Source organism: Vipera berus (assembly GCF_964194415.1).
Source record: "Vipera berus genome assembly, chromosome: 1".
Taxonomy (NCBI): Eukaryota; Metazoa; Chordata; class Lepidosauria; order Squamata; family Viperidae; genus Vipera; species Vipera berus.
The window spans coordinates 163,281,847-163,309,380 of record NC_138202.1 but is presented as its reverse complement, the minus strand read 5'-3'; the positions used below and the strand labels follow the sequence as shown (position 1 = coordinate 163,309,380).

The window sequence follows — 27,534 nt, the reverse complement described above, 5'->3', positions numbered from 1 at the left end:
TGTACAAAATGTAATTTCCTATTGAATCAAAATTAGGAAAGTGGCATGTTCTAATTATAAATATGTAACAATCCAGGATCCAAAGTTATGATTTGATCTAATTTCTATCATTTAAATTAAACATTTCTTACACTTGGTCAGTTTGAAAACTGATCGTTTTCAAAATTATTCCTAGAAGGAGAAAATTCCAAAGTCAATCCCTACAATCTGGATTATACAATTGAATCCTTTAATTTCTGGCCATTCTCAGTGGTGTTTTGTGGGGTATCTCTGCTAGTGATCCATTTTGGAAAATATCTTGATGCCAGTTTTGTTATTCTTTTGTTTTTGAAACAGTCTCAGAGGAGTTTGAGACCAAAGAAGCTGTTTCTGCAAAAGAGGTCATTGAAGAAAGACGGTAATTATTAAAATAATTGTGGAGATTTGGTTTTGTAATGTTAGCTAATGATAGCATTCCATTCCTAATTTTTCACTTTTTTATAATATGTCTAGCTATGTAGAGTCCAAAGATGTAATAATGGCAGAAATTGCTGCAGCAGAAGAAGTATCTGGAGAACCTGCAGCTCCGTTCTTTATAATAAAACCTGTTGTACAGAGGTTAATTGAAGGTGGAAGTGTCATTTTTGAGTGCCAGGTTGGAGGCAACCCAAAGCCGCATGTTTCCTGGAAAAAAGCTGGGCTTCCTGTCACTACAGGCTACAGGTACAATAAGCATTTTATAGTGAAATGCAATGTCTACATGGTGTGAAAACTCTATGCATAAAACATCACAATAGATGGTATTTGGAACAATAGTCCAGGTTGGAAGGGTCTTCCCCCTTAAATAAATTCTTTTTGGAGGTAATGTGTGAACAGGAATTGATCTTGTGAAGCATTTCAGCTTTGGAGGTGCTCTTGAGACCAAGACACCCTGATTGACTGAAGAAGAACATCAAATAGAACCTCTGCCTCGTGTGAAGGGCAAAACTTTGGCAAGTCTGGCTGAACCATTCGGAGGCAATATCTTCCTATCAGTAGGAGCTTCCTCTTGAGGCCACATCGAGGCTTGCGTTGCTTCAAACTCTTGAAGCATTTGGTTCTCACTAGGGTTGATAAGATTTGAAATTGTTGTTCTGTACCAGCCTGCTACTGGCCCTGCAGCAAAAGCAGGGACGACCCCTTTACAAACGGCAAGAGGCTGGAATAAAGCCTGCCAAATTTATTCACATAAAACAAGAGCAAGACAAGACACCAACCATAAAACACGAGCTAAGAAGCAGGAACAATCCAAGCAATTGCCTTCAGCAAACCAGCCCTCCCACACATTCCCCTTATATAGAGTACAGGGCGTGGCTTCTCTGTGCCTCCTTCCGAGGAGCCCCATTGCCTTCCTCTGTTTACTCCTAATTGACTGCCTCCTGTGTTGGGCGTCCTTGAACAGGGCCAGCTGTGGGTCATCTTCATCCACGCTGTCAGGCTCACATAGCTGGGTCTCCACCAGGTGGGAGGGGCCTGGCTGGGGGCTCTGCGGAGCCTCAAAGCCATCATCAGCAAGTTCTTCAACACCCCCCTCCTCCTCCTCCTCTGAGTCATCCGACCCAACTGCCGAACCCACAGGCTGACCCTGAATCACAACAATTGTTGACGTTGTAATTCTTCATCCTTAGAGGGCTTGTTTGTTTGTTGTTTTTCCTAAAGATACAAAATCCTTCACAAAAAAGAAACTGGGGAATGCAGACTTGAAATTTCTATGACCTTTGCTGATGATGCCGGAGAATATACTATTGTTGCTCGTAACAAACATGGGGAAGTTTCTGCATCAGCTTTCTTATTAGAAGAAGGTAAGTAAGAACTGGTGAAAATGGATTTTAATGAATCATGAGGGGAAATTGATTTGGTAAATAATGCCCTTATTTAAAAGATGACGTTATGAACATTCTGTTTTACCAAATGGAGTAGTTTAGGAGAAAAGAACAATAGCTATCCTAAATATGCTTCAAGAATAATAAATAGAATCACTGTCATAAGACTAGTGGCTATATAAAACATTTAAGCAAACAAACAAACAGTAGTGTTATGTATCCAGGTACAGCCTCTGCGTAGCAGCAGCCACCAGGGGGCGTTGGTCTGGACGGTTTTGGCGGGAAACCCAGTTTCGGCGGGAAACCTAGGGCCAACCCCATTGGCTAGCCGCCTACCTGGCGAGGTATATAAGGAGGCCAGGTAGCCCTTGTTCTCCAGTACGATACCCCCCCAATAAAGAGCTGAACACATACTCTGGCTGGCGTCTCTTCCTTGCGTCGGACCCACTACATTACAAGTAGATTTTATAAACTATTGTGGAATGTGCAAAGCCATAGTCTGTGCAGCCAGAGACATCTACAGTTAGCCACAAGGACGCCAATGATAAAAATGTGAACTGGAAGATCACTATGCATTTACCTACTTACATGACTACCAAATTACTTGCTTATAATTAAAGGTGTCATCTGAATACTTCTGGCCAAAATTAACCATAGAAAGGCAAGGCTGTCCTTTTTGTGCAGCTGAAAGTAATATCTGCATTTTGTTTGGATAACATATCTAACTATATACAAACCAGGTTGTGGGGAGGTCAATAGCTATGCTGTTCACAGGAAGAAGCCAGTGAGTATGTTCATGCTAGTTTAGACTTGCCACTTATCTTACTAGGCAAATGCAGCTAATGAAGGATAGGATTTGCGTAGCCAAAAAAAAGAGAGAGTTAGATTTAATCTTTGATGCTAATCATATTTAATGACTACTTATCTTTTTAGTAAAAGAGCACAGCACTATCATACTTGGTCAATTATTACTTCCAACATGCACTTCCAGAAGCCAGCTACAGCCAAGAGATTAATAGTTCATACTTAAGTCTCCATCAATTGCTTGGAACCAGTGATTTAAAATATTCATTAAAATCTCAAATTATTACTTAGCTATAAAAGGAGGGTTAATCTCTCTAACTTGTAGACACATAAGCAGTGCTTTTTTTGTAAAAGAAAAAGGTGCTGGAACTCACACATGTCATACAACCCACCTTGCCTAGCCTACAAGGTTCTATCCAAAAAAGGTGCCGGAACTCCGTTCTGAGCGTTCTATGACAAAAAAAGCCCTGCACATAAGTATTTTGTTTATCAATGGGTGTTTACAAATAGAAAGTGTTCTGTTTAAAATATAGTGCTGTAACTGGTAAACTGGAACTATTGCTTATATCAACGGTTAAGGAAGAACACAAATGTTCTTGCTAGAGTTATTTTAAATTATATTTTAACTACTTTTTATTTTTTTCCTTTAGCTGAGTACGAGGTCTACCTTAAATCTCAAGAAGAAACAATGTATCAAACTGAAGTAACTGCCTATGTTCAAGAGCCCAAAGTAGCTGCAGTTGCCCCACCCACTTTATATGCCGACTATGAAAAAGAATATGAAAAAGAACAAGCTCTGATTAGGAAGAAAATGGCAAAAGATACTGTATTAATCAGGACATTTACAGAGGAACAAGTAAGTGTGTCACAGGTTTACATAGTTTCGTAGGTTTTGATTCATGACATCATACAAAACTTGTGATATTATCACAGCAAGCCAAGTTTTAATTACAGTTTCTGATACACCAGTACTGTACTATGGCAACATCTATTTATCGATAAAGAAGCCAAATTTATTTTTTCTATATTCCCCCCTCCCTCTATCGTGGCTTGAGGCTTGATAGGCATTTTAATTTTACCCCTTTCCTACACCTTATGTATGCAACCTACAGAGTTCAGCAAATGTTTCTATTTCTATGTCTAATTCCCTTCCTATTTTCTATTAATTAATAGTAATAATCATACTTGTTGGCATTTTCTCTCAAACTCGCCTTGGCACTCCCTCTCCCCCCCCCCTCTCACACACACAGACACACACAGAGACATTCTTATCAGTTAGAACAATTAATCAGTGGAACAACCTGCCTCCAGAAGTCGTAGATGCTCTGGAGGTTTTTAAGAAGATATTGGACAATCATTTGTCTGAAATGGTATAGGGCAGGGGTAGGCAACCTCGGCTCTTTTATGACTCATGGACTTCAACTCCCAGAATTCCTGAGCCAGCTGGCTCAGGAATTCTGGGAGTTGAGGTCCATGAGTCATAAAAGAGCCGAGGTTGCCTACCCCTGGTAAAGGGCTTCCTATCTGAGCAGCGGGTTGGACTAGAAGACCTCCAAGGCCCCTCCCATCTCTGTTATTCTGTTCTTTCTATCTCATCTTCATCTTCATTCTCCCACAGAGGCCATCTTCGCTATGTAATTTTTTCCCCAAGGCGGACCCTACTTTTCTTCAATGCTGTTCTCCAGATCACATTCTGATTAATTTCAGATTTTTTTAGCCCAATCATCTCAGGAAACAATCAAGCTTTCATAACTAGCATTATCTAAATCCATTTTGCTTTGCCAGCCTTTACATGTCCTCCTTCTCTCCTTCCCCACCCCCCCATGTCTTTCTATTTTAAGTCTCCACTTGTCTCCTACTTATCATTTTAGCAGTAGCTCCCTCTTCCTATGAGAAAGCTATTTTTTTTTTGGGGGGGGAAATATTATCTGTCCTACAGCCAGGGTCTGATGTCAGCTATCAAGAACAATATTAATAATTTATCAACATGACAGGATGCTAGACAACCATGTATGTCACAAAGTATTTTTTTCCCTTTTTAAAATTAGACATGACCGTGCCTTTTTGCTTTCCTCTTTTTTTTCTTCAACAGTTTTTCTTAATATTGGAATAAACCCATCTTTATTTTTTTTAAAGGAGTTCCATATTTCTTCCTTTGAAGAAAGACTTATGAAAGAAATTGAGTACCGGATTATTAAGATTACCCTTGAAGAACTTCTTGAAGAAGATGGAGAAGAGATGGTAGTTGACATTCCTGAATCTGAAACCATTGAAGCAGGATTTGAATTAAGACTGAAAAATTACAGAATCCTGGAGGGAAGTGGCGTGACCTTCCATTGCAAGATGACTGGCTATCCTTTGCCTAAGGTATGAATGCATTTGTCTTTCAGAAGGACAAGCAATAGGTTATTTGTACTCTTCCTAGCCTCACCTTCTTATCCGAATTGCATTAAAGTATGGTAGTAACCTTTTTTTTTGCATCTTGTTGATTTCAATATTATTTAAAAATGACACATTATGTTTATTATAAGCACTTCAAACAAATGAATCCAAGCAGCTTAAAGCTATATATCTGAAATCTGTCTCCAAATTCGTTATTTTGATTACTGTTTATAATTAATTTAATTATTTAATTTAATTGTTTTAATTGTTTTTAATTTTTTGTATTCATGGTTTTAACTGCCCTGTAAACCGCCCTGAGTCCTACGGGAATAGGGCGGTATACAAATCCAATAAAATAAAATAAATAAATAAATAAATAATAGCAAGATGTACAATTCTCAGATTTGGAGCAGTTGGAATTTCTGCTTTAATATTCAGAGATCCAGAGATTTTAACTTTGTGTATGATTATTTTTATATATTGCAAATAAGCCTAGGAAAATGCACATGAGCAAAGCAGCCACAGCAAATAAAGAGCTGCAATTTATGGAACTGAAGGCCCTTCTCAAAAAAAAAACGTTTTAACCTTAACCTTGAACCCTTACCTAACCCTTCTCAAAATTCTCACCTCTCATATGGTTTTCTACCTCCTTCAACGCAGATTGCATGGTACAAGGATGGGAAGCGTATCAGGCATGGAGACCATTACCACATGGAGGTCATGCCGGATGGCAGAGCCAGTCTACGTTTTCCTGTTGTCTTGCCTGAAGACGAAGGCATTTATACGGCCTTTGCCAGCAATGTCAAGGGAAATGCCATTTGCTCAGCAAAATTATATGTTGAGCCTGTTGGACCTACTGGGTCTCCAGGTTATATCCCATCCCCTGAAATGATGAGAAGATATCGGTAAGAATAAGGAACAGTCTTGTCTTTGTTATGATTTGACTACAGGTAGTCCTCGATTTATGACCACGACTGAGCCCAAAATTTACGTTGTTAAGTGAGACATTCATTTAGTGAGTTTTGCCCCATTTTGCGACCTTTCTTGCCACAGTTGTTAAGTGAATCCCTGTGGTGATAAGTTAGTAACCCGGTTGTTAAGTGAATCTGGCTTCCCCATTGACTTTGCTTGCCAGAAGGTCGCAAAGGGAGATCACGTGATGTTGGGACACAGCACAACTGTCATAAACGTGAACCAGCTGCCAAGCGTCTGAAGCTTGATCACATGATTGTGGGGATGCAGCGAAGGTCGTAACTGTGGAAAACGGTCATAAGTCACTATTTTCAGTGGCGTTGTAACTTTAAGCAGTCGCTAAATGAACTGTTGTAAGTTGAGGATTGCCTGTATTTGGGGCAGCCAATACATTTTTTAGATTATAGCCTGAGACAACTGCTTGCAGTTGCACATAGGCGGTATGTTAATGAGTACGAAATTTATTTTTCTGTGAATAAATTTTGAATGTTTGGATGGAAGAAACGTTTCATTGCTGAAATGTTGTAGAGCCGTAGTTGTTTTGTTTCATAATCATGGAAACAGTGTCTTTATTTTTATTCATTTTTGAAAATAACTAGGGATTGAACGAATGTCCATAGGGTGGGAGGACCATAAATGTATGCCACTAGTAAGAAGACCTTCACCCAGACTGTATCCAGGCAGGCCTCTTTCTTGCAAGTCATTGTTGTTGTTTTCTTCCCTCCCAAGTATTTGTTTTATTTTATGATGAGGTAGAAATGTTTTATTAGAAATTACAGATGTTAACTGAGTGGGGTGGAATTTTTATGCACCATAAACCTTTTGCTGATCAAAAAATCCTGATTTGCAATATACTGAGGAAGGCCTAACAACCAACATATCCTCCTTCAAAATGGGTGCGTTCATAATCTCATAAAGTTTTGCACAAAAATATGCAATTCCTGAAATTGCATTTCAATATTTTCTTTTCTTTTATATTACACTCGAGATATTCCCTTGTGTGGTACAGGGTTTGTTGGATGCTCTGGTTCTAGAAGCATGATAATAAGAGCCTCTAACCAAGGCTGTCCTAAATCCTTTTCATAAAGGTAAAGGTAAAGGTTCCCCCGCACATGAGTGCTAGTCGTTTCCAACTCTAGGGGCCGGTGCTCATCTCCGTTTCAAAGCCGAAGAGCCAGTGCTTGTCCGAGGACGTCTCCGTGGTCATGTGGCCAGCATGACTAGACACCAAAGGCGCACAGAACGCTGTTACCTTCCCACCGTAGTGGTCCCTATTTTTCTACTTGCATTTTTACGTGCTTTCGAACTGCTAGGTTGGCAGAAGCTGGGACGAGTAACAGGCGCTCACTCTGTTACACGACCTCACAATGAATCGTTAAAGGAGCTCCCAAGCAAAGGCAGAACGCAGAGATGCAATCATATTAGTTTTATTCATGATAGATCAAAGAGAAAGAAATACTTGGCATGAAAGCATTCATGCCTGCATGTGAGAGAGAAATAAAATAAAACAAAACAAGCTAGGATTACATGACTAAACTAACTAGGAGTAGAAGCAGATCAAGAAGTAGAAAATGGAGAACTAGAACAAAGAGCAGCCCCTCGTGCAGAGGTATTTTTGGGGGGTCTTGGCCCCTCCTTGACCATAAAACTCTCTCGCCAATGGGGCTGTGGGTCCGAGACCCTTGGCTCATCAGTGGAAGCAAAGAAGCCTCTTTGCCTCCATCTGATGACCCTTTTGGGGAACTGCCAATGGCTGGCACTAAACATCTAACAATTCCCCTTCTTGCCAGCCAATGACAGGGACCAGTGAATGTATGTAAGGGGCGAGCAGGTGTCATAGACATGTATGAAAACGTTCAGAAGGCCAAACACAAACGCTTACACAGAAGGTTGTGCCGGTCAACGGGAACAGGCTTGGTAAACAGATCAGCTATCTGGTCAGCTGTATTACAGTGCTCAACATGTATAAAACACCTTTTGGTAAGCTGCCTGACATTTTTGTAGCGTATGTCTATATGGCGAGATCTAGATCCTACTGCATAAGCCTCCGAGATTGCAATTGCGGCAGTGTTGTCCTCGAGAATTTGGATGGGCAGAGGGGGAGATGCCCAGATGCTTGTTATCAGTTCATTGAACCAAGTCAAATCGTTGGCCGTGTCTGACAAGCTGGCATATTCAGCCTCGGCCGTGGAGCAAGAAATAAATTTTTGCTGCCTAACATTCCAATGTACTGGGCAGCCATTTAGCAATATGAGAAAACCGGAAGTGCTCCGTCTAGTTTTGGTGTCTCCAGCCCAGTCTGCGTCTGAGTAAGCGGAGAGCTGGGCCGTCTTCCCCTTCTCTGGTTCTAGCATGAGAAGAGCATCAGCTGTGCCCTTTAGGTATCTGAGCACCCTTTTGACAGCAGTCCAGTGGAATTCCTTTGGGTGTATCTATGTTTCCTTGAGCAGCCATTCACTTAATCCCGCCTACAGATAATATCTACTCCCTAATCCTTGTTTATTTAGACAAGCGAATGGCACTTATTTAGATAAAAACAGAAGAAGTGGCAAAGGTTAGCTTAAATATTTATTTATTTATTTTTGCATGATTCAAGGCATTTGCAGAGATAGTGGTAGCTATGTTTTAATTGTATCGATAACATATGCTGCATAGGGACTCCTTACTGGATACATAAATATTTACTGAGTGGTAAAAAGCCCCAACCTCACAGCATTAGACTTTGTGTACCATATTTAGAATAATAGAACCTAGTCTAGTGAATAATGAGTTGTTGCCTTTTATAACACCTTGGTAAGACCACACTTGGAATACTGCATCTAGTTTAGGTCGCCACGATGTAAAAAAGAAGTTGAGACTCTAGAAAGAGTACGGAGAAGAGCAACAAAGATGATTAGGGGACTGGAGGTTAAAACATATAAAGAACATTTGTTGGAATTGGTTATGTCTAGTTTAATGAAAAGAAGAACTAGGGGTGTTCCAATATCTCAGGGGTTGTCACAAAGAATAGAGAGTCAAGCTATTCTCCAAAGCACCTGAAGGCAGGACAAGAAGCAATGGGTGGAAACTAATCAAGGAGAGAAGCAATCTAGAAGTAAGGAGAAATTTCCTGACAGTTAGAACAATTAATCAGTAGAACAACCTGCCTTCAGAAGTTGTGAGTGCTCCAATACTGGAGGTTTTTAAGAAGAGATTGGACAGCCATTTGTCTGAAATGGTTATAGGGTTTCCTGCCTGAGCAGGGGGTTGGACTAGAAGACCTCCAAGGTCCCTTCCAACTCTGTTATTCTGTTATTACCTGATACATGTAACTGTACATGTTAACATATTACCTTTTCAGATCTCTTTCTCCTCGATCCCCAAGCCGTTCTCCTGCGCGTAGTTCGCCTTCACGCTCTCCTGCACGCAGGCTGGATGAGACAGATGAAGCACAGCTGGAAAGATTGTACAAGCCAGTATTTGTGCTGAAGCCAACTTCTTTTAAATGTGCAGAGGGGCAGACGGCAAGATTTGACCTCAAAGTTGTGGGTCGACCAATGCCAGAGACATACTGGTTTCACAACGGTACGAAAGCTTTCTACTTATCGTGTCATCTTCTGTAAAACTCAAGATTCACTTAAAGGAAGTTAATGCTCAGTCTGAAACAATACCTGTATTTGTATCCACAGGTCAGCAAGTTCTTAATGATTATACCCACAAAATTGTGATTAAGGAAGATGGCACACAGTCCATGATTATTGTTCCAACAATGCCTTCTGATTCAGGAGAATGGGTTGTCATTGCTCAAAACAGAGCAGGAAAAGCATCCATTTCAATGACCTTGGCCGTGGAAGGTATTTAGTCTATTAACTTAGGGGGTGGGTGGATGTTTCTGGTTATAATTTTGTACCTGACTGTATTCCTCTGACAACTTGTTTGTTTTTTTTGTCTACCATAGCTAAGGAACATTTGGTAAGACCGATGTTCATAGAAAAACTGAAGAATACGAGTGTCAAGGAAGGAGATAAACTGCAAATGAATGTGAAAGCCCGGGGAAACCCTAATCCTGACATTGTGTGGCTAAAGAACAGTGACATCATTGTGCCCCATAAATATCCCAATATAAAGTAAGTCTTATAAATAGAATGAATAGAAGTGTTCCATTTGCAATGCAGTCAAAGCAGTGTGCTTACATCATGCATGCTCCCAACCATTGCAGAAAATTAGCCGGGAGAAAATTAAAGGGTGCTTAAAATATTTTTCAAAAAGACTAAAGTAATAATATCCTATATCTCCTTCTGGCTAACTGACTCATTCAGAATTCAGTGATATTTTGAACAGCTTTCTCAACCTGATACAATCTAGTTATGCTGAGACTACAGCTCTTTTTATCCCCAGCAAGCATAAAGGTAGTCCTTTATGACTTACGGCCACTCATTTAGAAACCATTCAAGGTTACAATGGCACTGAATGAATAGTGGTTATCAACAGTTTTTGGAGTTTTGGAACCCCAGCAGCCCCGTGGTCATGTTGTTGTGATCCTGATGCATGGCGACCTGATGGCATTTACATGCCCCTTGGCTGCCATTTGTAATCTTCCATGCCAGCTTACCCAGAAAGTCAAAGGAGAAGCTGGCAGGGAGCATCACAAGTCACTGGGATAACTCTTCCCCACATTCACATTCTTCCTAGCCCCTATTCGTGCTTCACAGGCCAGTTGTGCACTACCTGACCCATATGACACCTATGCATATCCCTGCACACCTACCCCAACCTGCACGGTGCCTCTCATGCATGCTCGCGTACCCTGCTTTATGACTGCATCACTTATTGGCAGAAATACTGGTCCCAGTTGCAGTTTTAAGTTGAGGACTACCTACAATGCTCTAAATTCTGTACTCCCCAAATGCTTGAAGACAGAAGGGTGCTGTAAACCCCATTCATAAACATCATTCATAAACAATTCAGTTGGTTGAAAAGTTCTGTTAAAATCATGTACTTACTCTCTCTGTTCTGATTTTTAGAATTGAGGGAACAAAAGGTGAAGCTGCCTTGAAGATTGAGTCTACTGTCAGACATGATGCTGCATGGTATACTGCTACTGCCATTAATAAAGCCGGACGTGACACTACACGATGTAAAGTGAATGTGGAAGTTGAGTTTGCTGAGCCCGAACCAGAAAGAAGGCTAATCATCCCGAGGGGGACATACAGAGCGAAAGAAATCGCAGCACCAGAATTAGAGCCTCTCCATTTGCGATATGGTCAAGAACAATGGGAGGAAGGAGACCTTTACGATAAAGAAAAACAACAGAAGCCGTTTTTCAAGAAAAAACTCACTTCCTTACGGCTCAAACGCTTTGGACCAGCCCACTTTGACTGTAGACTCACACCTATTGGTGATCCAAACATGAGAGTAGAGTGGCTACATGATGGCAAGCCTTTGGAGGCAGCCAACAGACTTCGGATGATTAATGAATTTGGATATTGCAGTCTTGACTATGATGTTTCCTATCCTAGAGACAGTGGCGTGATTACGTGCAGAGCCACAAATAAATACGGCACAGACCACACGTCAGCAACTCTCATCGTTAAAGATGAGAAAAGCCTGGTGGAAGAATCTCAGCTGCCAGAAGGCAGGAAGGGGCTTCAGCGCATTGAAGAGTTAGAAAGAATGGCACATGAAGGGGGCATTACTGGCTTTGTAGAAGATCAAAAAGTGAAACAAAAGCCAGAAATAGTTTTGTTTCCTGAACCTGCAAGAGTCCTTGAAGGTGAAATTGCACGATTCCTCTGTAGGGTGACTGGTTACCCACAACCGAAAGTCAATTGGTACCTCAACGGACAACTTGTTCGTAAAAGTAAAAGGTTTAGACTTCGCTATGATGGAATCTACTACCTGGACATTGTGGACTGCAAGACATACGATACAGGTGAAGTGAAAATATCTGCAGAAAACCCTGAAGGTTCAGTTGAACATTCAGTGAAGATTGAAATTCAACAGAGGGAAGATTTTAGATCAGTACTTCGTCGAGCACCTGAGCCTAGGCATGAAGCTCCAACAACAGAGCCTGGCAAACTTTTGTTTGATGTCCAAAAGGTTGACAAACCAGTTGAGGCAACTACCAAAGAAGTGGTGAAACTCAAAAAGGCAGAAAAGGTCAGCCATGAGAAAATATCTGAAGAATCTGAAGAACTCCGCAGTAAATTCAAGCGTAGAACCGAGGAGGGCTACTATGAAGCTATCACCGCTGTGGAGCTTAAATCTCGTAAGAAGGATGAATCATATGAAGAGTTGCTTAAGAAGACAAAAGAAGAACTTCTTCATTGGACCAAGGAGTTGACAGAAGAAGAAAGGAAAGCCCTAGAAGCTGAAGGCAAAATCACTATTCCAACCATCAAGCCAGAGAAAGTTCAACTTAGTCCAAGCATGGAGGCTCCCAAGATATTGGAGCGCATACAAAGCCAGACGATTAGTGAAGGAAGGGATGCCAACTTCCGTGTTCGAGTAGTAGGCAAACCCGATCCAGAATGCCAGTGGTTCAAAAATGGGGTGCAGATTGAAAGGTCAGATCGCATCTATTGGTACTGGCCAGAAGATAACGTTTGTGAGTTGGTCATCAGAGATGTAACAGCAGAAGATTCTGCCAGCATAATGGTAAAAGCTGTGAACGTAGCTGGTGAAACCTCCAGTCATGCTTTCTTGTTAGTACAAGGTAAGGTATACACCTCTGTTTCTCTTTCATGTACTGTCTTGGCTTTCATGTCATCACGCTCAAACTTTCCACCCTCTTCAATATCTTTCTGTTGTCTTGGCAGCCAAACAGCATATAATATTTATCCAGGAGTTGCAAGATGTCACCGCTAAGGAGAAAGATTCAATGGCAACCTTTGAATGTGAAACCTCCGAGCCCTTTGTTAAAGTGCAATGGTACAAGGATGGGATAGAGATATGTTCTGGAGACAAATACCGAACACATTCGGATAGGAAGGGTCATTTCCTTTCTATACTGATGATCGACAAGTTTGATGAAGACGACTACAGCTGTGCCCTTGTAGAAGATGAATCTGTAAAAACAACAGCTAAACTAATTGTAGAAGGTGAGGACAGAAACTGTTTTAACATATACTTTTTTCAATATCTCTCTGTATGGAAATGAAATATCCACTGTGCTGTTCAATGGGAGCTTTTCCATCTAGGGTTTACAACCTATCATTCTCAGCTTCTCTGAATAGCCAGTCATTGTTGAGCATAATACAGGTAGTCCTTGACTGTAATGAAGCCTGCCCATTACCTTTGATGTCATGAAAGTTGTAAAATAGTTCAATCACATGACCCAATTTTGCAACCTTTTTTGAGGCAGTTGTTAAGCAAACAAATGAATGCAGCGATAATTTACAGTAAATGAAAACCACAGTCTTTAAGTGAACCTGTTTTCTCTGAGCTTGCTTGTTTTCTTGCAGATGTTTCATTACCCAAACTAGATAACATCATCAGTGATGTTACGTAGTTTGGGTAATGAAACCTCTGCAAAAAAACAAGCAAGCTCAGAGAGCACCCTCAGAGAGCACCCTGAGCTCAGAGAGCTCAGAGTTGACCCCTCATGTCAACTCTGAGTTACAAATATTCTCCTTTATTAGAACCTATTGTTCACTAAAGAGTGGTTGTTGCTGAAAATAACTTCTGGTTTTGGGCAAAACTGTTATAAAACATGGTCACGTGACCACGGGATTCTGCAAACAGCCACTAATGTAGATGTATTGCAGAGATCCTGAAGTGGAGTCATATCACCGTGAGGTGTAGTCCACCTGGCAGAACTTCTGAACCAGTTCATAACTCCCTTTTCCCAGATAAGCCGTAACTTCAAGCAGTCACTAAGTGACCAGTTGTAACTCAACTCACTAAGTGACCAGTCGTAACTTCCTGTAATATTATTATTATTATTGTTGTTGTTGTTGTTGTTGTTGTTGTTGTTGTTGTTAATCTGCAATGGTTATTGTGTGATGGAATCGGTTTGTCTTCTATTGTTGTTGTTAAATTGGTATACCATCTAGTCATCCAGATTCAGGATGGCTTACAATGCAATTTACAAAAAGCATCCACAGTAAAAAAAATCACACTCCCAGTAACATCTTAATTAAACACAATTTAATAAAAAGTAAAACAAAACAAAACAAAACACGCCATCTCTGAAGGTCCAGTCTAGCTTCTAGTGGAAGGCTGTTTCACTGATTCACTGGTTCCATCATAAAAAAAAGGCAATGCTTTGGCATCATCCCCCCTCACATCATGAAATTGGGTCCACTGCAGCTTTTACTGGCAGGTTCTCCTTGGACTGATCACCTCTGGCTATAGCAGTCAGTGCTGCAGATACAATAGTTCCAGCCTTGAAAGTTTTGCAGACACCCTTGAAATCTAGATATTTAACAAAGTAATCAGATGCACATTTTGAAATTGTGCGTAAGACCCAGGACCATAGTTTAAAAAAATTACATCATATGACTGTGTCCTCACTAAAAAATTTTTTTATACTTTTGGGATGTTCAAACAAGCTTTCTTTGGTTCCTTTTACAACATGCTAAATATGAGTAACAAATAATCTATTTTTTATGTGATGGGAAACATGAAAATACCAGGATGGTTTTTAATAAGGGAAGCTTTTACTCACCTCAGTATAACCGCTGTTGAGAAAATCGTAATGTATAAAGATATTCTGAACACTGAAGGGAAAACAAAATGGAAACAAGAGCTGGGAAAATGGGGTATTGGTCTAATAAGGTGACCGTAATTGCAAATAAAATTGAGTTATGAATTGGATAGAAAAAATGATATAATTTAGAAGCAATATTATTTATTTATTTATTTATTTTAATCCCATTTATATCCCGCCCTTCTCCGAAGACTCAGGGCGGCTTACAATTTAAGCACAAACCAATGTGCTTAGCAGTAGCCTTCATTCTATGTATATGCCTGCTTATTAGGGCTTTCACACACACCCCAGCGGCATTCTTACCAAGTCAGCTTATTGCCCCCAACAATCTGGGTCCTCATTTTACCTACCTCGGAAGGATGGAAGGCTGAGTCAACCTTGAGCCTGGTGGGACTCGAACCTGCACTAATTGCAGGCAGCTGGTGTTACTTAAGGAGGCAATATGATGAAAAAGGAATATATATTTAATGTTGTATGTATGTTGTATGTATTAATAGTAGAAAGAATTCTATTTGTTTAGTGTTTGAAAAGTGAAGAAACATCACTTGAAGAAGAGAGGATTAAGAAAATTAAGAGCAATATTGAAGAACAAAGAAAGGAAGATACAGAATAATTTTAATATGTATCGTTAAGTAAAAAAATGAACCCAGACAACATGTTGTTTATTAAGCACCTATGATTTGCAAATATTAGAAAATCAATAACATTTTATATAAAAATAACAGTTGTGAAACTGGGCATGTTAGTGAAAATTATGTGTAAATTAAGATGGTTTTCAGATAAAACAAAATGTTGCTAGAAACGTTTTTATTCTCACATGTATTATACTATCTAAAGTTACCAGCTTTCCTTGTTAAGTTATTGAAAACGCTTTAAAGCGGAGCAAACGTTTAATCCAGTTGGGGAATTTTCACAACATTTACTGAAATGTCTACATTTGGGTGCAGGTGCTGTGGTTGAATTTATAAAAGAATTGGAGGATATCGAAGTTCCAGAATCCTTCTCAGGGGAATTAGAATGTGAAATTTCCCCTGAAGATATGGAAGGAAAGTGGTATCACAACGGCATTGAGCTGACACCCAATAATAAATACGTAATAACCTCCCGCCGGGGTCGTCAAATCCTTACAATTAAAGATGTTGCCAAAGAAGACCAAGGAGAGTATAGCTTTGTGGCAGAAGGGAAAAAGACTTCCTGTAAATTGAAGATGAAACGTAAGTCCATCCACAACAACTGATCCTGCCTTATGAATATTTTATACCCACCATTTTTCATCATGAATAACTGTGTCGTCTTTTTTTTTAATATATATATATATATATATACCTTAGCACGACCTGTGAGTATCCTTCAAGGTCTATCTGATCAGAAAGTCTGTGAAGGTGATATTATACAACATGAAGTGAAGCTCTCCCAGGAAAACGTTGAAGGCGTCTGGATGAAGGATGGCGCTGAAATTCAACCGAGTGATCGTATCCACATTGTCATAGATAAGCAATCCCATATGCTCCTAGTTGAAGATGCAACCAAAGAAGACAGAGGAGCATACTCCTTTAGCATCCCTAGTCTGCTTCTCGTAACATCTGGCCACGTATCTGTCTCTAGTAAGTTTGAAAGTTTCCTTGGGAATCTTGTAACCATATAGGCAATATTAAGACAAAAATGAAGCAATAAGTACTAAATGAAAGAGATCAAAGAGAATTAGGGGGGAAAAAGGAAAGAAACCTAAGTCAAGGTGTATTTTCTCGTGGCTACAGCATGGAGGTATTTTATTAATTTTTTATGAGATATGTTCTCATGACATTACTTTCACCTCACGCGCAATCTGCCGCCAAGAATTGTCCCACGTGAAACTTCCCATAAATACAATCTAGGGAACCTCTGGGATAAGACAGGGAAGATATAGCCAGGGACCTCATCTGTTTAGCTGCCCTAGCAAGTCTGTTATGGATATGTCCTCTTCCTTTCTGGCTGCAGAGCACTGTGCCTCCATGTTGGATTTGGCTATACAGGCACACTTGGATTTTTTTTTCCTCATTGGAATATTGAATTCCCAGGAGACTTGCCAGTCAGGAATCCTGCTATTTAGTGTTTGTGTATCTTGTTTGCACGTGTATTCATAGACATGCATGCTGGAGAAATTGTAACGGCAATACATAAGATGTGGACACTTGCCGCCACAAAAACAAATGTGGAATGGGAGGGGGGTAGGAGAGAGAAGAGAGAAGAGACAGAAGAGGGGTTTTTTGTTTTGTTTTTTTAGCTTAATCAAAACTAATTTAGGAGAGAAATTACTTTCAGGGGAGGATAGGAAATAATGATCTAGAAATACAATTGCACTGAGATCAATCAGCTACTCCAGTCCCTCAGGCAGAATTTTGCAGAGGTAGGGCTGGGAGCGTAGCATAGGTATATCAATCTTCTGTTTCCCATTTTCATAGATGATGCCACCTGGAAATTGCCTGGATTACAGTATACAAATTACCTCCAGAAGACACATCTATGAGTTTGTTTTATGAAACTATAGATCTCTCAGTTCCGCTGATCAGGCACTGTAAAGATAGACTGTGGGGGCAGTTTATATCAATATACTTTCCTCCCAGCTAAAGGGCGAGAAGAAAACATATTAATATGACCCTGAGGAAGTATCTTAAATCTGGAATGCTTGAAATGAAACCCTTTTATGATGGCTATCTTATGCTGTTTGCAGGTGTGGAGATAATTGTTCCTCTGAAAGATGTCCATGCTATTGAAGGCACAAGAGCCATCCTTGAGAGCAAAATTTCAGTCCCTGATGTATCTTCCTCCAAATGGTATATAAATGATGAACAAATAAAGCCCGATGACCGTATACAAGCAGTCTCCAAGGGCATGAAGCAACGACTTGTCTTTACCAGGACATACGCATCAGATGAAGGACAGTGTAAATTGGCTGTTGGCAAAGTTGAAACCAGCTGTAATCTCATAATTGAAAGTAGGTATTCTTCAAACGTGCAGCCATTCTGCTCATGCAAAGATGTGATAATAGGAATTCAATACTGTTAACTCTCTTATTCATTTTTTTTGACAGAAATTAAGATTATTAAAGGTCTTCATGATATCACCTGTACTGAAACCCAGAATGTCACCTTTGAAGTTGAGCTGTCCCATGCTGGAATTGATGTGCTATGGCATTTTAAGGACCAAGAAATCAAAGCCAGCCCCAAGTACAAGATAGAGGCACATGGCACAATATATAAGCTGACAGTAATCAACATGATGAAAGATGATGAAGGAGAATACACGTTCTACGCTGGAGAAAAGAAGACCTCTGGGACACTGGTGGTAGCAGGTTAGTTGCATGGAATGTTTGTGATAGTGGTGAATATCTATAGCTCAGGCATAGGATGAGGGTGAAGGCTCATTTTCTGAGCTTGTGAGTTGATTTCCAGAACATTTCATTACCAGGCTAGGTAACATCTTCAGGGGAATTTCACTGAAGATGTTACCTAGCCTGGTAATGAAACATTTGGAAAGTAACCCACCAGCTCAGGGAATGAACCTCCACCCTCATGCATAGAATCTTTTGATTCTCTTTTTAAAGTTAAAATTTATCTATCTATCTGTTTCTATCTACTGTATCAGCCTGTCTATCTATCATCTATTTCTTTCTTTCTTTCTTTCTTTCTTTCTTTCTTTCTTTCTTTCTTTCTTTCTTTCTTTCCTTCTTTCTTTCTTTCTTTCTTTTTTTCTTGTTTTCTTTCTTTCTTTCTTTCTTTCTCTTTTTTCTTTCTTTTTCTTTCTTTCTTTCTTTCTTTCTTTCTTTCTTTCTTTCTTTCTTTCTTTCTTTCTTTCTTTCTTTCTTTCTTTCTTTCTATATCCATCTCTATCTATCTCTATCTATCTAAAATTTGTTTGATGTCCATCTCACTTTGAAGCACCTCTGGGAGGTTTACAACATGCCCAATCATTTGTTAAGGCACTTACAATTCATTTCATTGTTACAAGTTGAAATTTGTAATACAAAAATTCAGGGTGAATTTAGGCGATAAAGTGTCAGAATATTCTTTAACATTCCTAATGGAAGCAATCTTCCAGAACCTTCCAAATTCACTGAAAGAGCCAGGTACCTTTTGGACAATTGCAGGTGGGTAATATAGGACAACAGCTTTTAATATGACTTTTAATTTTCAGTGTTTGAATATATCACTTCCCTTTTTTTTACTTAGTTTTCATTTTCTATCATGTCCCCTGGGAACATTGGGGAGGAAATTATTACATGGCTATCATAGTTAGGGATGCACAATTTTGTGGGGGTGAAGGTTGCACCCTACTTTTGAGTGGTGTGCCTTGGCTATATTGCAACATGTATACCAAAACCAAAAATGATCCCTTTAGGTTAGTATTATTTTTAAGTAAAATGAAATATAAGCAATAGGAATACTTGCCAACCATCCATTTAATAATATTAAATTTAATAATCCAGTTTACACATTAAACACTGCAAGTCTGGAAAAACTTTTGCAAGTCTTTAGGGGCAGTATCCAAGGCCTTTGAAAGCTGCTGATTGTGCACCTCTCCAAATCCAGCCAAGTGTAGTGCAGTTCCATTAACATTTCATTTTCCTTCTTTATGACCACCTTTCCACAGAGTATGTTGCAAAGCTGTGGAGTACATCTTAGAAGGCCATTTCTATTTACGAATAGAGCCAGCCCTATGTATTCCAGCAACGATAGCTCCTCACAGTATCTAAGGTCACCTAAGTAATTTTAGCACCTAGATGGAAAAATCTTCTCAAGCAATAAAACTGAAAATTAACCTTTTTTGCCATTTCATATCAGACATCTGAGAAGGCAGCTATATCTAAGAGATTTAGGCCCAAGTATCATAACAGAACCTTACTGCTTTTATAGATAGGAATTGCCACATGAAAAAGAGTTACCACGTGGCTTGGGAGGGTCCCTGAGGGACAGTCTTTTTTGAAGAGTTCCTGCCCATCCAATTAGATCAAATAGGAGGGGCATGTTGCAGATCCCATCACCCAAATAATGTCAGCTGACAAGCTTTTCCCGTAGCAGCCCCTGCTCTGTGGAACATCCTCCCTTCGGAGATTAGAATGGGCTCAACCCTGTTAGCCTTCCGTATTGTTTAAAGAGCTGGCTATGCTCCTGAGTTTGGTGCACCACATGCTCCAAGGTCTCCCTGGCTGACTTGTTAACAGGACAGAAGTCTTGCTTGCACCTACTCTAACTAGGTGTTTTAATGGTTTTTGTGTTTTTACTGTTTTTATTGTTTTAAAATGTTTTTCAGATTTTAACTGTAGTATATGTTTCTGAATTGTGAACCGCACAGAGTCGTTTCCTGGGGGGGGCTATAAAAACCAAATAAATAAATAAAAATAAAATGAAAGTGGAGTTAAATTGAAGACGTATTCTGCAGATAAACTGTTTGCTTTTGCCTTTCTTTCACAGGTGGTGCCATTTCAAAACCCCTTACTGATCTCACAGTAGCTGAATCCCAGAAAGCTGTTTTTGAATGTGAAGTAGCCAATCCTGAGTCTGTAGGCCAATGGCTGAAAGATGGAAAGCCGCTTACTATGACAGACCGTTGCAAAAGCGAATCTGATGGGTTGAAGCGGAGACTTATTATCCCAATCAGCAAATTGGATGATGTTGGGGAATATACCTTCCGAGTGGCATCTTCAAAAACATCAGCTAAACTGAAGGTTGAAAGTAAGTAATTAAGGAAATGTCATCTCAGATATCATGTATTTGTAGTCTTACTTGATTCTTGATTTTTTTTTCCTGGAATTTGAGACTGTGGTTCTAAATAGATATATCTCCGAACACAGTGAATTTATTTTTGAGTGGATATGTATAGGTGTATTCGGTATTTTTAATGTCAAAATCTAACATTGTTAGTTCCATCTTGAGTTCCTAAGTGAAATGGGATTTTTTTTTAAATGTTCCATTTGAAGCAGATAGAAGGCAGTATTAGACAAAGAAGTATGAGATATAAGCTTCATTCACTGCATAGAAAGAAGAAAAAGAGCGTAACACAAAATGGATTTTAAGAAGTGTTGAGTGGGGGTTAGGTGGGGATAGTAAAAGGTGACCACCCTATTCCAATCTCTCTAAGGCCCACCCAAATTCTCTTCTGAAGGTCCATTCAGAATGAAATAGCCTGTGTGGGGGAAAGAATGAGAAGGAAGGAGATAATCACCAAAAACTGAGCAGAGCAGTTTCTATGAGCAAGTGGGAGAAAGCTGTTGCTCCCTTTGTACCTCATAGACCCTCATAGGCTAAGCTTTAGCTGTACATCTTAGCCCCCCGATTATACATAGTTTAATTAGACTGCTAGGCTTGGGTTTAGATAAATTCTCTCAGACACTTGGCAAAACATGATGAGATAAGAATCTTTTTTTTAAAAAAAATTAATATAAACTTCTTGATATTTGGTAAACAGCGTGTTGTCTGGGTTTTTTTATTTACAAAGTAATCACTAATGGTTAATTTCTATATTCCAAAATCCACATTCTAAATTTGCTTGATTTTCTCTTCTTCCAATAATATTCTCTTTACAACGTAAATTAATACAATTCTTATTAATTTGATAGGTAACAATTACCGTAAATATAAAGATTTTCTAAAATTTCTACCAATAATAATCTCATCAATATTATGCTTCTTTTCTATCTGGTCATCTTGGTTACCTCATCACAAATCCTGTTTACAATTCTTATTTAAATTTATTTTCCCTACAATGTTCAAAACATTTCTACTGGTTAAAATTTTCCCAGAATTAATTACCTTAAAGTATTTAAATCTATTTTCATATCTTAAAAAATAAGAAAAAGACACAAAAGAAAGACATAGAAAAAGAAAAGGTGAGAGAGAAAAAGAAAAAAAAGGAAAATAAGAAAAAAGGAGAAGAAAAAAGAAAATAATATACTACTTAAAATATGTATCCCTCTTGAATTAGTATACACTTATTTCCAAATTCTTTCTGTTCTTTTTACTTTAATCTTTAAATGTTCCATTTAATAAATCCAATCATCTAATCTTTTAACTCTATTCAAAACATTTTTTCCCATTTTTAGTTATCCATTGGAATTTTCTTAAAATCAATTACATTTAAATATCTAAAACATTTCCTTTATATTAATCATCCCACACATTTTTATAGTTCTCATATCGAAAAAGAAAAGAAAAAAAGATACTGTCTTACTTAGAGAGTTCATCCATCTTAAACTAAAATCTTTCAATTTCTTCAGCCATATTCAAACAAGTGTTTAATTTTTAAATATTCCTTCTGATACACCCCATCATTTAATTCCTCAATTCTCACTTTAGCCTTCTTCTTTTGCCAAGCATCTCTCCCAATCAATATATTCCATTGCATTAAAGAGTCTTTCCATAATCTTGTAAATGTTGTGGATATAGTAGACAAATCAAACATCATGTCTTTGTAAAAAGATTTTGCCCCTTCATATTCATTGAAGATTTTTGTCATCATCCCTTGTCTCCCCATTTCTTGTGATACTCCCAATGGATCAGCAATCCATTTTGTCAAATCTTTTTCCTTATCCTCAAATTTACTTTGTGATCTTAGAGTTATCTTTTCAATGTTCAATGTTTCTTGTAAGTCCTTCTCCACTTGAGTCCCCACTAGCTTATATTCAGTTGTCTTTCTTTACTTGATCTCTCTCTCTCTCTTTGTTTTCTGATCATTTGATTTTTGTGATGTTAAACTGAGAATGTATTCATTTAACTTTTCAAATTCATTTTCAATTTCCTCATGGTTTGAAGTTAATATCATTTGCATTTGTTGTAACAAAACAAACATTTCCTCCTGGTAAGTATTTATTTTTTCTTGATGTTCTTTCGGGCAATTTCTGATGCTCCATAATGACCAAAAGTCCTTTCTCTGCCAATCACTTTAAAGTCACAATTTAAAAAATATTTATAATCCAGGAAGGTCAATTTGTTCTAAGTTTTGTAGTTCTCACTTTGCAGATAGTTCAGCTGCTCTTTGTTTAATCAACACCCTGAAGGGCATGACAACAAGCTTCTCTTTCTGGGCTGTATATTTAGGGCAGTATTTTCATCCACTACTAGATGTCAACACCAGTCCATCCTTCAATTCCCCCCCCCCGTAAACTTAATTCGGCGGTTCTGTTTAGGGGAGGGTGGAACAAACACAACACCCCTCCTTCACTTTTGGAGGATTTTTACTTCTGTTTTTTTTCTCAGGAAATCAGTCAGGTAGAAGAGAGAAAATCAATATTCTTACCCTGTTCAGTCATGCTGTTTACAATCACACTTAGTTTAGTACTTTTTGGCTTTGGCTGCATGTAGATTGAGTTAGACTCACAAATGACACTAGCCTTTCTTCTGTCAGTTTTGGAAGAGTTTTCCTCAGATGTCCGGATCGACCACCGTCTCCCCAGGATCGGCGGGCTTCCCTCCTTCCTTGCCACCTCTCCAGGGTGGCTTTGGGCCCATTTAGGGTCCCCAAACAGAGAGAAGTCAGCTGTAGGGATCAGATCATCTTGATCCCTTGGCTGGTGCACTAGCTGCGCAGAACCAGAAGCCACATAAGAATCTTTATTATAAATTAAACAGAAGACGTATTAAGTGGTTGATTGTCCCTCATCAATGGGAGTGTTCAGTTCTCTTCTTATGCCCACAGAAAGCTAAGCTCATTTTGTCTTCTTCAGGCCTTTCCCACATTGTATGATTGTTCATACAACTGACATTTCTGTCCTGAGAATCACCAGCTCCCCACTTATTTTTCACATTGTATTATAAAGTCTGGGTACAATATTAGATTTGCATTAGACATTCATTTTATAATTCTGTGTCTCTTCTTTTTAAATAGCTGTCAAGATCAAAAAGACACTAAAGAACCTGACTGTGACAGAAACACAGGATGCAGTATTTTCAATAGAACTTACTCACCCAGATGTGAAAGGTGTTCAGTGGATTAAAAATGGCGTTGAGCTACATACTAGTGACAAATATGAAATCAAAGTGGAGGGAACCACCTATACACTGAAAGTGAAGAACTGTGCTGTAGCCGATGAATCAGTTTATGGTTTTAAACTGGGAAGAATAGGAGCAAATGCAAGACTCCATGTTGAAAGTAAGTCAATCAAGCAGACGGGAGTAAATTTGATGACATTGATACCAGTAGTCAAAGGACAAAAAGCATAATTGTTCTTAATATGCATATAGTATTCATTCACACTCTCTTACTTCTCAGAAAAAGAGATAATTGTAATGGCACATGTGCATTTTATTTATTTTTAATTTTTATTTTAATCCCATTTATATCCCGCCCTTCTCCGAAGACTCAGGGCGGCTTACAATTTAAGCACAAACCAATGTGCTTAGCAATAGCCTTCATTCTATGTATATGCCTGCTTATTAGGGTTTTCGCCCCCCTCCCAAGCGGCATTATTACAAAGTCAGCTTATTGCCCCCAACAATCTGGGTCCTCATTTTACCTACCTCGGAAGGATGGAAGGCTGAGTCAACCTTGAGCCTGGTGGGATGCGAACCTGCACTAATTGCAGGCAGCTGGTGTTACTTAAGGAGGCATTAGCCCACTGCTCCACCAAGGCTCTTTTATGGCCAATTGGTGCCTCTTTCAACCACCTCAATTTCAACCCTGAAAAGCCACTTACTACTTGTTCCTTTTCTAATGCCAATATCTTGGTTGGAATTAAAGTCAAGTATCATATCTAAATGTTTGCTAACTTTTTCCCCCTTTAGCTGTTAAAATCATTAAAAAACCAAAGGACGTGACTGCTCTGGAGAACGCTGTTGTTTCCTTCGAAGTGAGCGTTTCTCATGACGCTGTGCCTGTGAAATGGTTCCACAAAAACGTCGAGCTCAAACCAAGTGACAAATGCAGACTGAGTTCTCAAAGGAAGGTCCACAAACTGACCCTGCAGAATATATCTCCTGCTGATGCTGGAGAATACACAGCAGTTGTGGGACAGCTTGAGTGCAAAGCTAAGCTCTTTGTGGAAAGTAAGTTTTTTTTAAGCTTCTGCCTAAAATAGATTTTAAGTGCCATTAGCAAACGTCACACTTGAAGAGCTCTGTCTCACTTTACTTTTTAAAATTACCTTCCACAGCGGTGCACATTACAAAGACCATGAAAAATATTGAAGTCCCAGAGACTAAAACTGCCTCTTTTGAGTGCGAGGTGTCTCATTTCAATGTACCTTCCGTGTGGCTGAAGAACGGAGTGGAAATTGAAATGAGCGAGAAGTTTAAAATCGTTGTTCAGGGGAAACTCCACCAGCTCAACATCGTGAATACCAGCAGTGAAGATTCTGCGGAATACACCTTCATCTGTGGGAATGACAAAGTTAGCGCAACCTTAACTGTCAAACGTAAGTTTGTAACTGTAAAGAGGGAAGGATATTTTGTAGAAGCAAAGGTGATCAGGCCAGCAAAGCATCTTGAACGAAAGCTTGAGCAAGCAAAAGATGGACTTCTAGAGCAGAAATGGGTTGCTTTCCTTTGGTCTGAGAGTTGATCATACTTAGTGGGGAGTCCCTATGTTTCTTGGTGGCCATTCCAATCATGCCACAGTTGAAGGATGAAAGTAGCAAACAAATAAACAAACCTTCCTTGGGGGAAGGATTTGAACAATTAGTTTTTATTCCTCCAGTTATACATTGCTGCGATCCTAAATATCTGTTATTATTAGCCACTAATCCTAATCAGTTATTTAGCTCAAGAACACTGAATCAATCTTGCACTGGTTATTTCTTTCCCACAGCTGTCCTGATTACGTCTATGCTGAAAGACATCAATGCAGAAGAGAAAGATACAATCACTTTTGAAGTCACTGTGAATTATGAAGGCATCACATATAAATGGTTGAAGAATGGGGTGGAAATAAAGTCCACAGACCGATGCCAGATCCGGACGAAGAAACTTACACATTCACTCTCAATAAGGAATGTCCATTTCGGAGACGCTGCTGAATACACGTTTGTTGCTGGCCAAGCAGCATCGGCAGCAACTTTATATGTGGAAGGTATTCCTTCTTTTTGTACACTTTATAATTCTTAGCTTGTTTATATAAATGTGTTCAGGGAGGGGAGCAACCTAGTCAGAACTCAGGCTGCATTTATTCATATTATTAAGGAAGGCCTACACATGATCCTTAACTAACACACACCGATTCATCATAGATTAGCTTTCAGAAACCACAATACTGGATATGTCTCAATAGCTGGTCTAACATTAGTCAACAATGAACTATATGTATCAGCATATATTGAATTGATAAGCTATAACTTAAACTTAAGGGACGCGGTGGCTCAGTGGGTTAGGACACTGAGCTTGTCGATCAGAAGGTCGGCAGTTTGGCGGGTCGAATCCCGAGTGCCATGTAACAGAGTGAGTGCCTGTTACTCGTCCCAGCTTCTGCCAACCTAGCAGTTCGAAAGCACGTAAAAATGCAAGTAGAAAAATAGGGACCACTCTGGTGGGAAGGTAACAGCGTTCCGTGCGCCTTTGGCGTCTAGTCATGCCGGCCACATGACCACGGAGATGTCCTCGGACAAGCGCTGGCTCTTCGGCTTTGAAACGGAGATGAGCACCGGCCCCTAGAGTCGGAAACGACTAGCACGCATGTGCGGGGGAACCTTTACCTTTACCTTTTAACTTAAACTTGTTTCCAACACAGGTAGCTGTAACTAAACCAGGCAGCATCAAATTCACCATAGTTTTCATAAACCACAAAATCATCGCTTCCAGATCCAGCCCATTCTAGAATACTCTGTCTTATTCCATGCTAGGAGACCATAATTTTTGCTTTAGTTGTGAATGGCTTTTTCTTATCTTTTTGCTCTTGAAAAGAAAGGTAAAATCACATTAACTGTGGGAAATTGCAACAGAATCTATCAGAGGAAGACCTCCACTAAATCTTGATATAATCTCTTTTTTCTCCTTTTTTATGTCATTGAGATAATATGGTTAGGTCACATATAGGTGAAATATAGGACTCTGGTTCCCTTTGTTAACATTTAATTCTAGAAAAAAATAACTTTTATTACGTAAGTTAAAATAGGTTGTATTCAGGTTATTTTAATACTGTAACAGGTCTGTAATCCGTACTTGAATTCTGTGGTACCAAATATATCCTTGTATCTCTGCTGAAAGCTTTCCTAAGCTTTTTCTCTGAACCTCCCCAAATGTATCCATTCACCCACTTCCAAATCCCTCTCTCTTCAGTTTTGTCTTCCTTATGGAATGTAATAAGGAGGGAATGCCCTATGTTCCATCATCCAATCATCAAAAGCTGAAACAGAAAACTATGGTTAATGAGAGACTTCCTGGTTTGTTCAAACGTGCAGAACAGTCTGGCTACAGGCAAAAAGGCTTGTTCATCTCTTGGCTAATTAAACTAAGATACGAACGTCCAAATGCAGACAAAATGCGCAATTATAGTGCACTTCCTATACTGGAAGTCAGTTACTAGAAATAGCTATTTGTATATAATCAAAAAATATGTTTGGATTACATTGAAATTATTCTTATCTGCTTTCAAAATTGTATGTAATATTAAGGGTCATCCATTCCTTCCTGCCCAGAAATTATTGTAAATTGCTATGATTAATAATGCAGAAAAACAAGGAAGTAAAGTCAATAGGACAGGATGCAGTGCAGAACAAAAAGAAATTGTAGTAACTTCATAAATAAGGTGGTTTTTAATTGCCTCCATCTACCAATAGAACAGATTCCACTTCTACCTGCGACTTCTAGGTGTCACCCCATTTGTTCTAGAGTATTAGATACTTTCCAGAATAGATGGGTGAGTTATAGAGGCCATTGAAGGGGA

At 39.2% G+C, this 27,534-nt stretch overlaps 1 protein-coding gene across 1 annotated transcript in view; it reads left to right on the top strand.

Moving 5' to 3' along the window:
* Positions 1-27,534, top strand: part of TTN (titin) — a 314,129-nt gene that overhangs the window by 28,199 nt on the left and 258,396 nt on the right. Inside the window, exons 19-38 of the mRNA XM_081340361.1 lie at positions 309-397; positions 493-702; positions 1,678-1,820; positions 3,296-3,501; positions 4,782-5,012; positions 5,688-5,932; positions 9,340-9,563; positions 9,668-9,832; positions 9,937-10,105; positions 11,003-12,693; positions 12,797-13,078; positions 15,636-15,902; positions 16,020-16,292; positions 17,399-17,662; positions 17,759-18,019; positions 20,139-20,399; positions 23,548-23,811; positions 24,444-24,704; positions 24,812-25,072; positions 25,465-25,725. Of these exons, the coding sequence (XP_081196487.1) occupies positions 309-397; positions 493-702; positions 1,678-1,820; positions 3,296-3,501; positions 4,782-5,012; positions 5,688-5,932; positions 9,340-9,563; positions 9,668-9,832; positions 9,937-10,105; positions 11,003-12,693; positions 12,797-13,078; positions 15,636-15,902; positions 16,020-16,292; positions 17,399-17,662; positions 17,759-18,019; positions 20,139-20,399; positions 23,548-23,811; positions 24,444-24,704; positions 24,812-25,072; positions 25,465-25,725 (6,028 nt within the window). The remainder of the gene's footprint in view (positions 1-308; positions 398-492; positions 703-1,677; positions 1,821-3,295; positions 3,502-4,781; positions 5,013-5,687; positions 5,933-9,339; positions 9,564-9,667; positions 9,833-9,936; positions 10,106-11,002; positions 12,694-12,796; positions 13,079-15,635; positions 15,903-16,019; positions 16,293-17,398; positions 17,663-17,758; positions 18,020-20,138; positions 20,400-23,547; positions 23,812-24,443; positions 24,705-24,811; positions 25,073-25,464; positions 25,726-27,534) is intronic.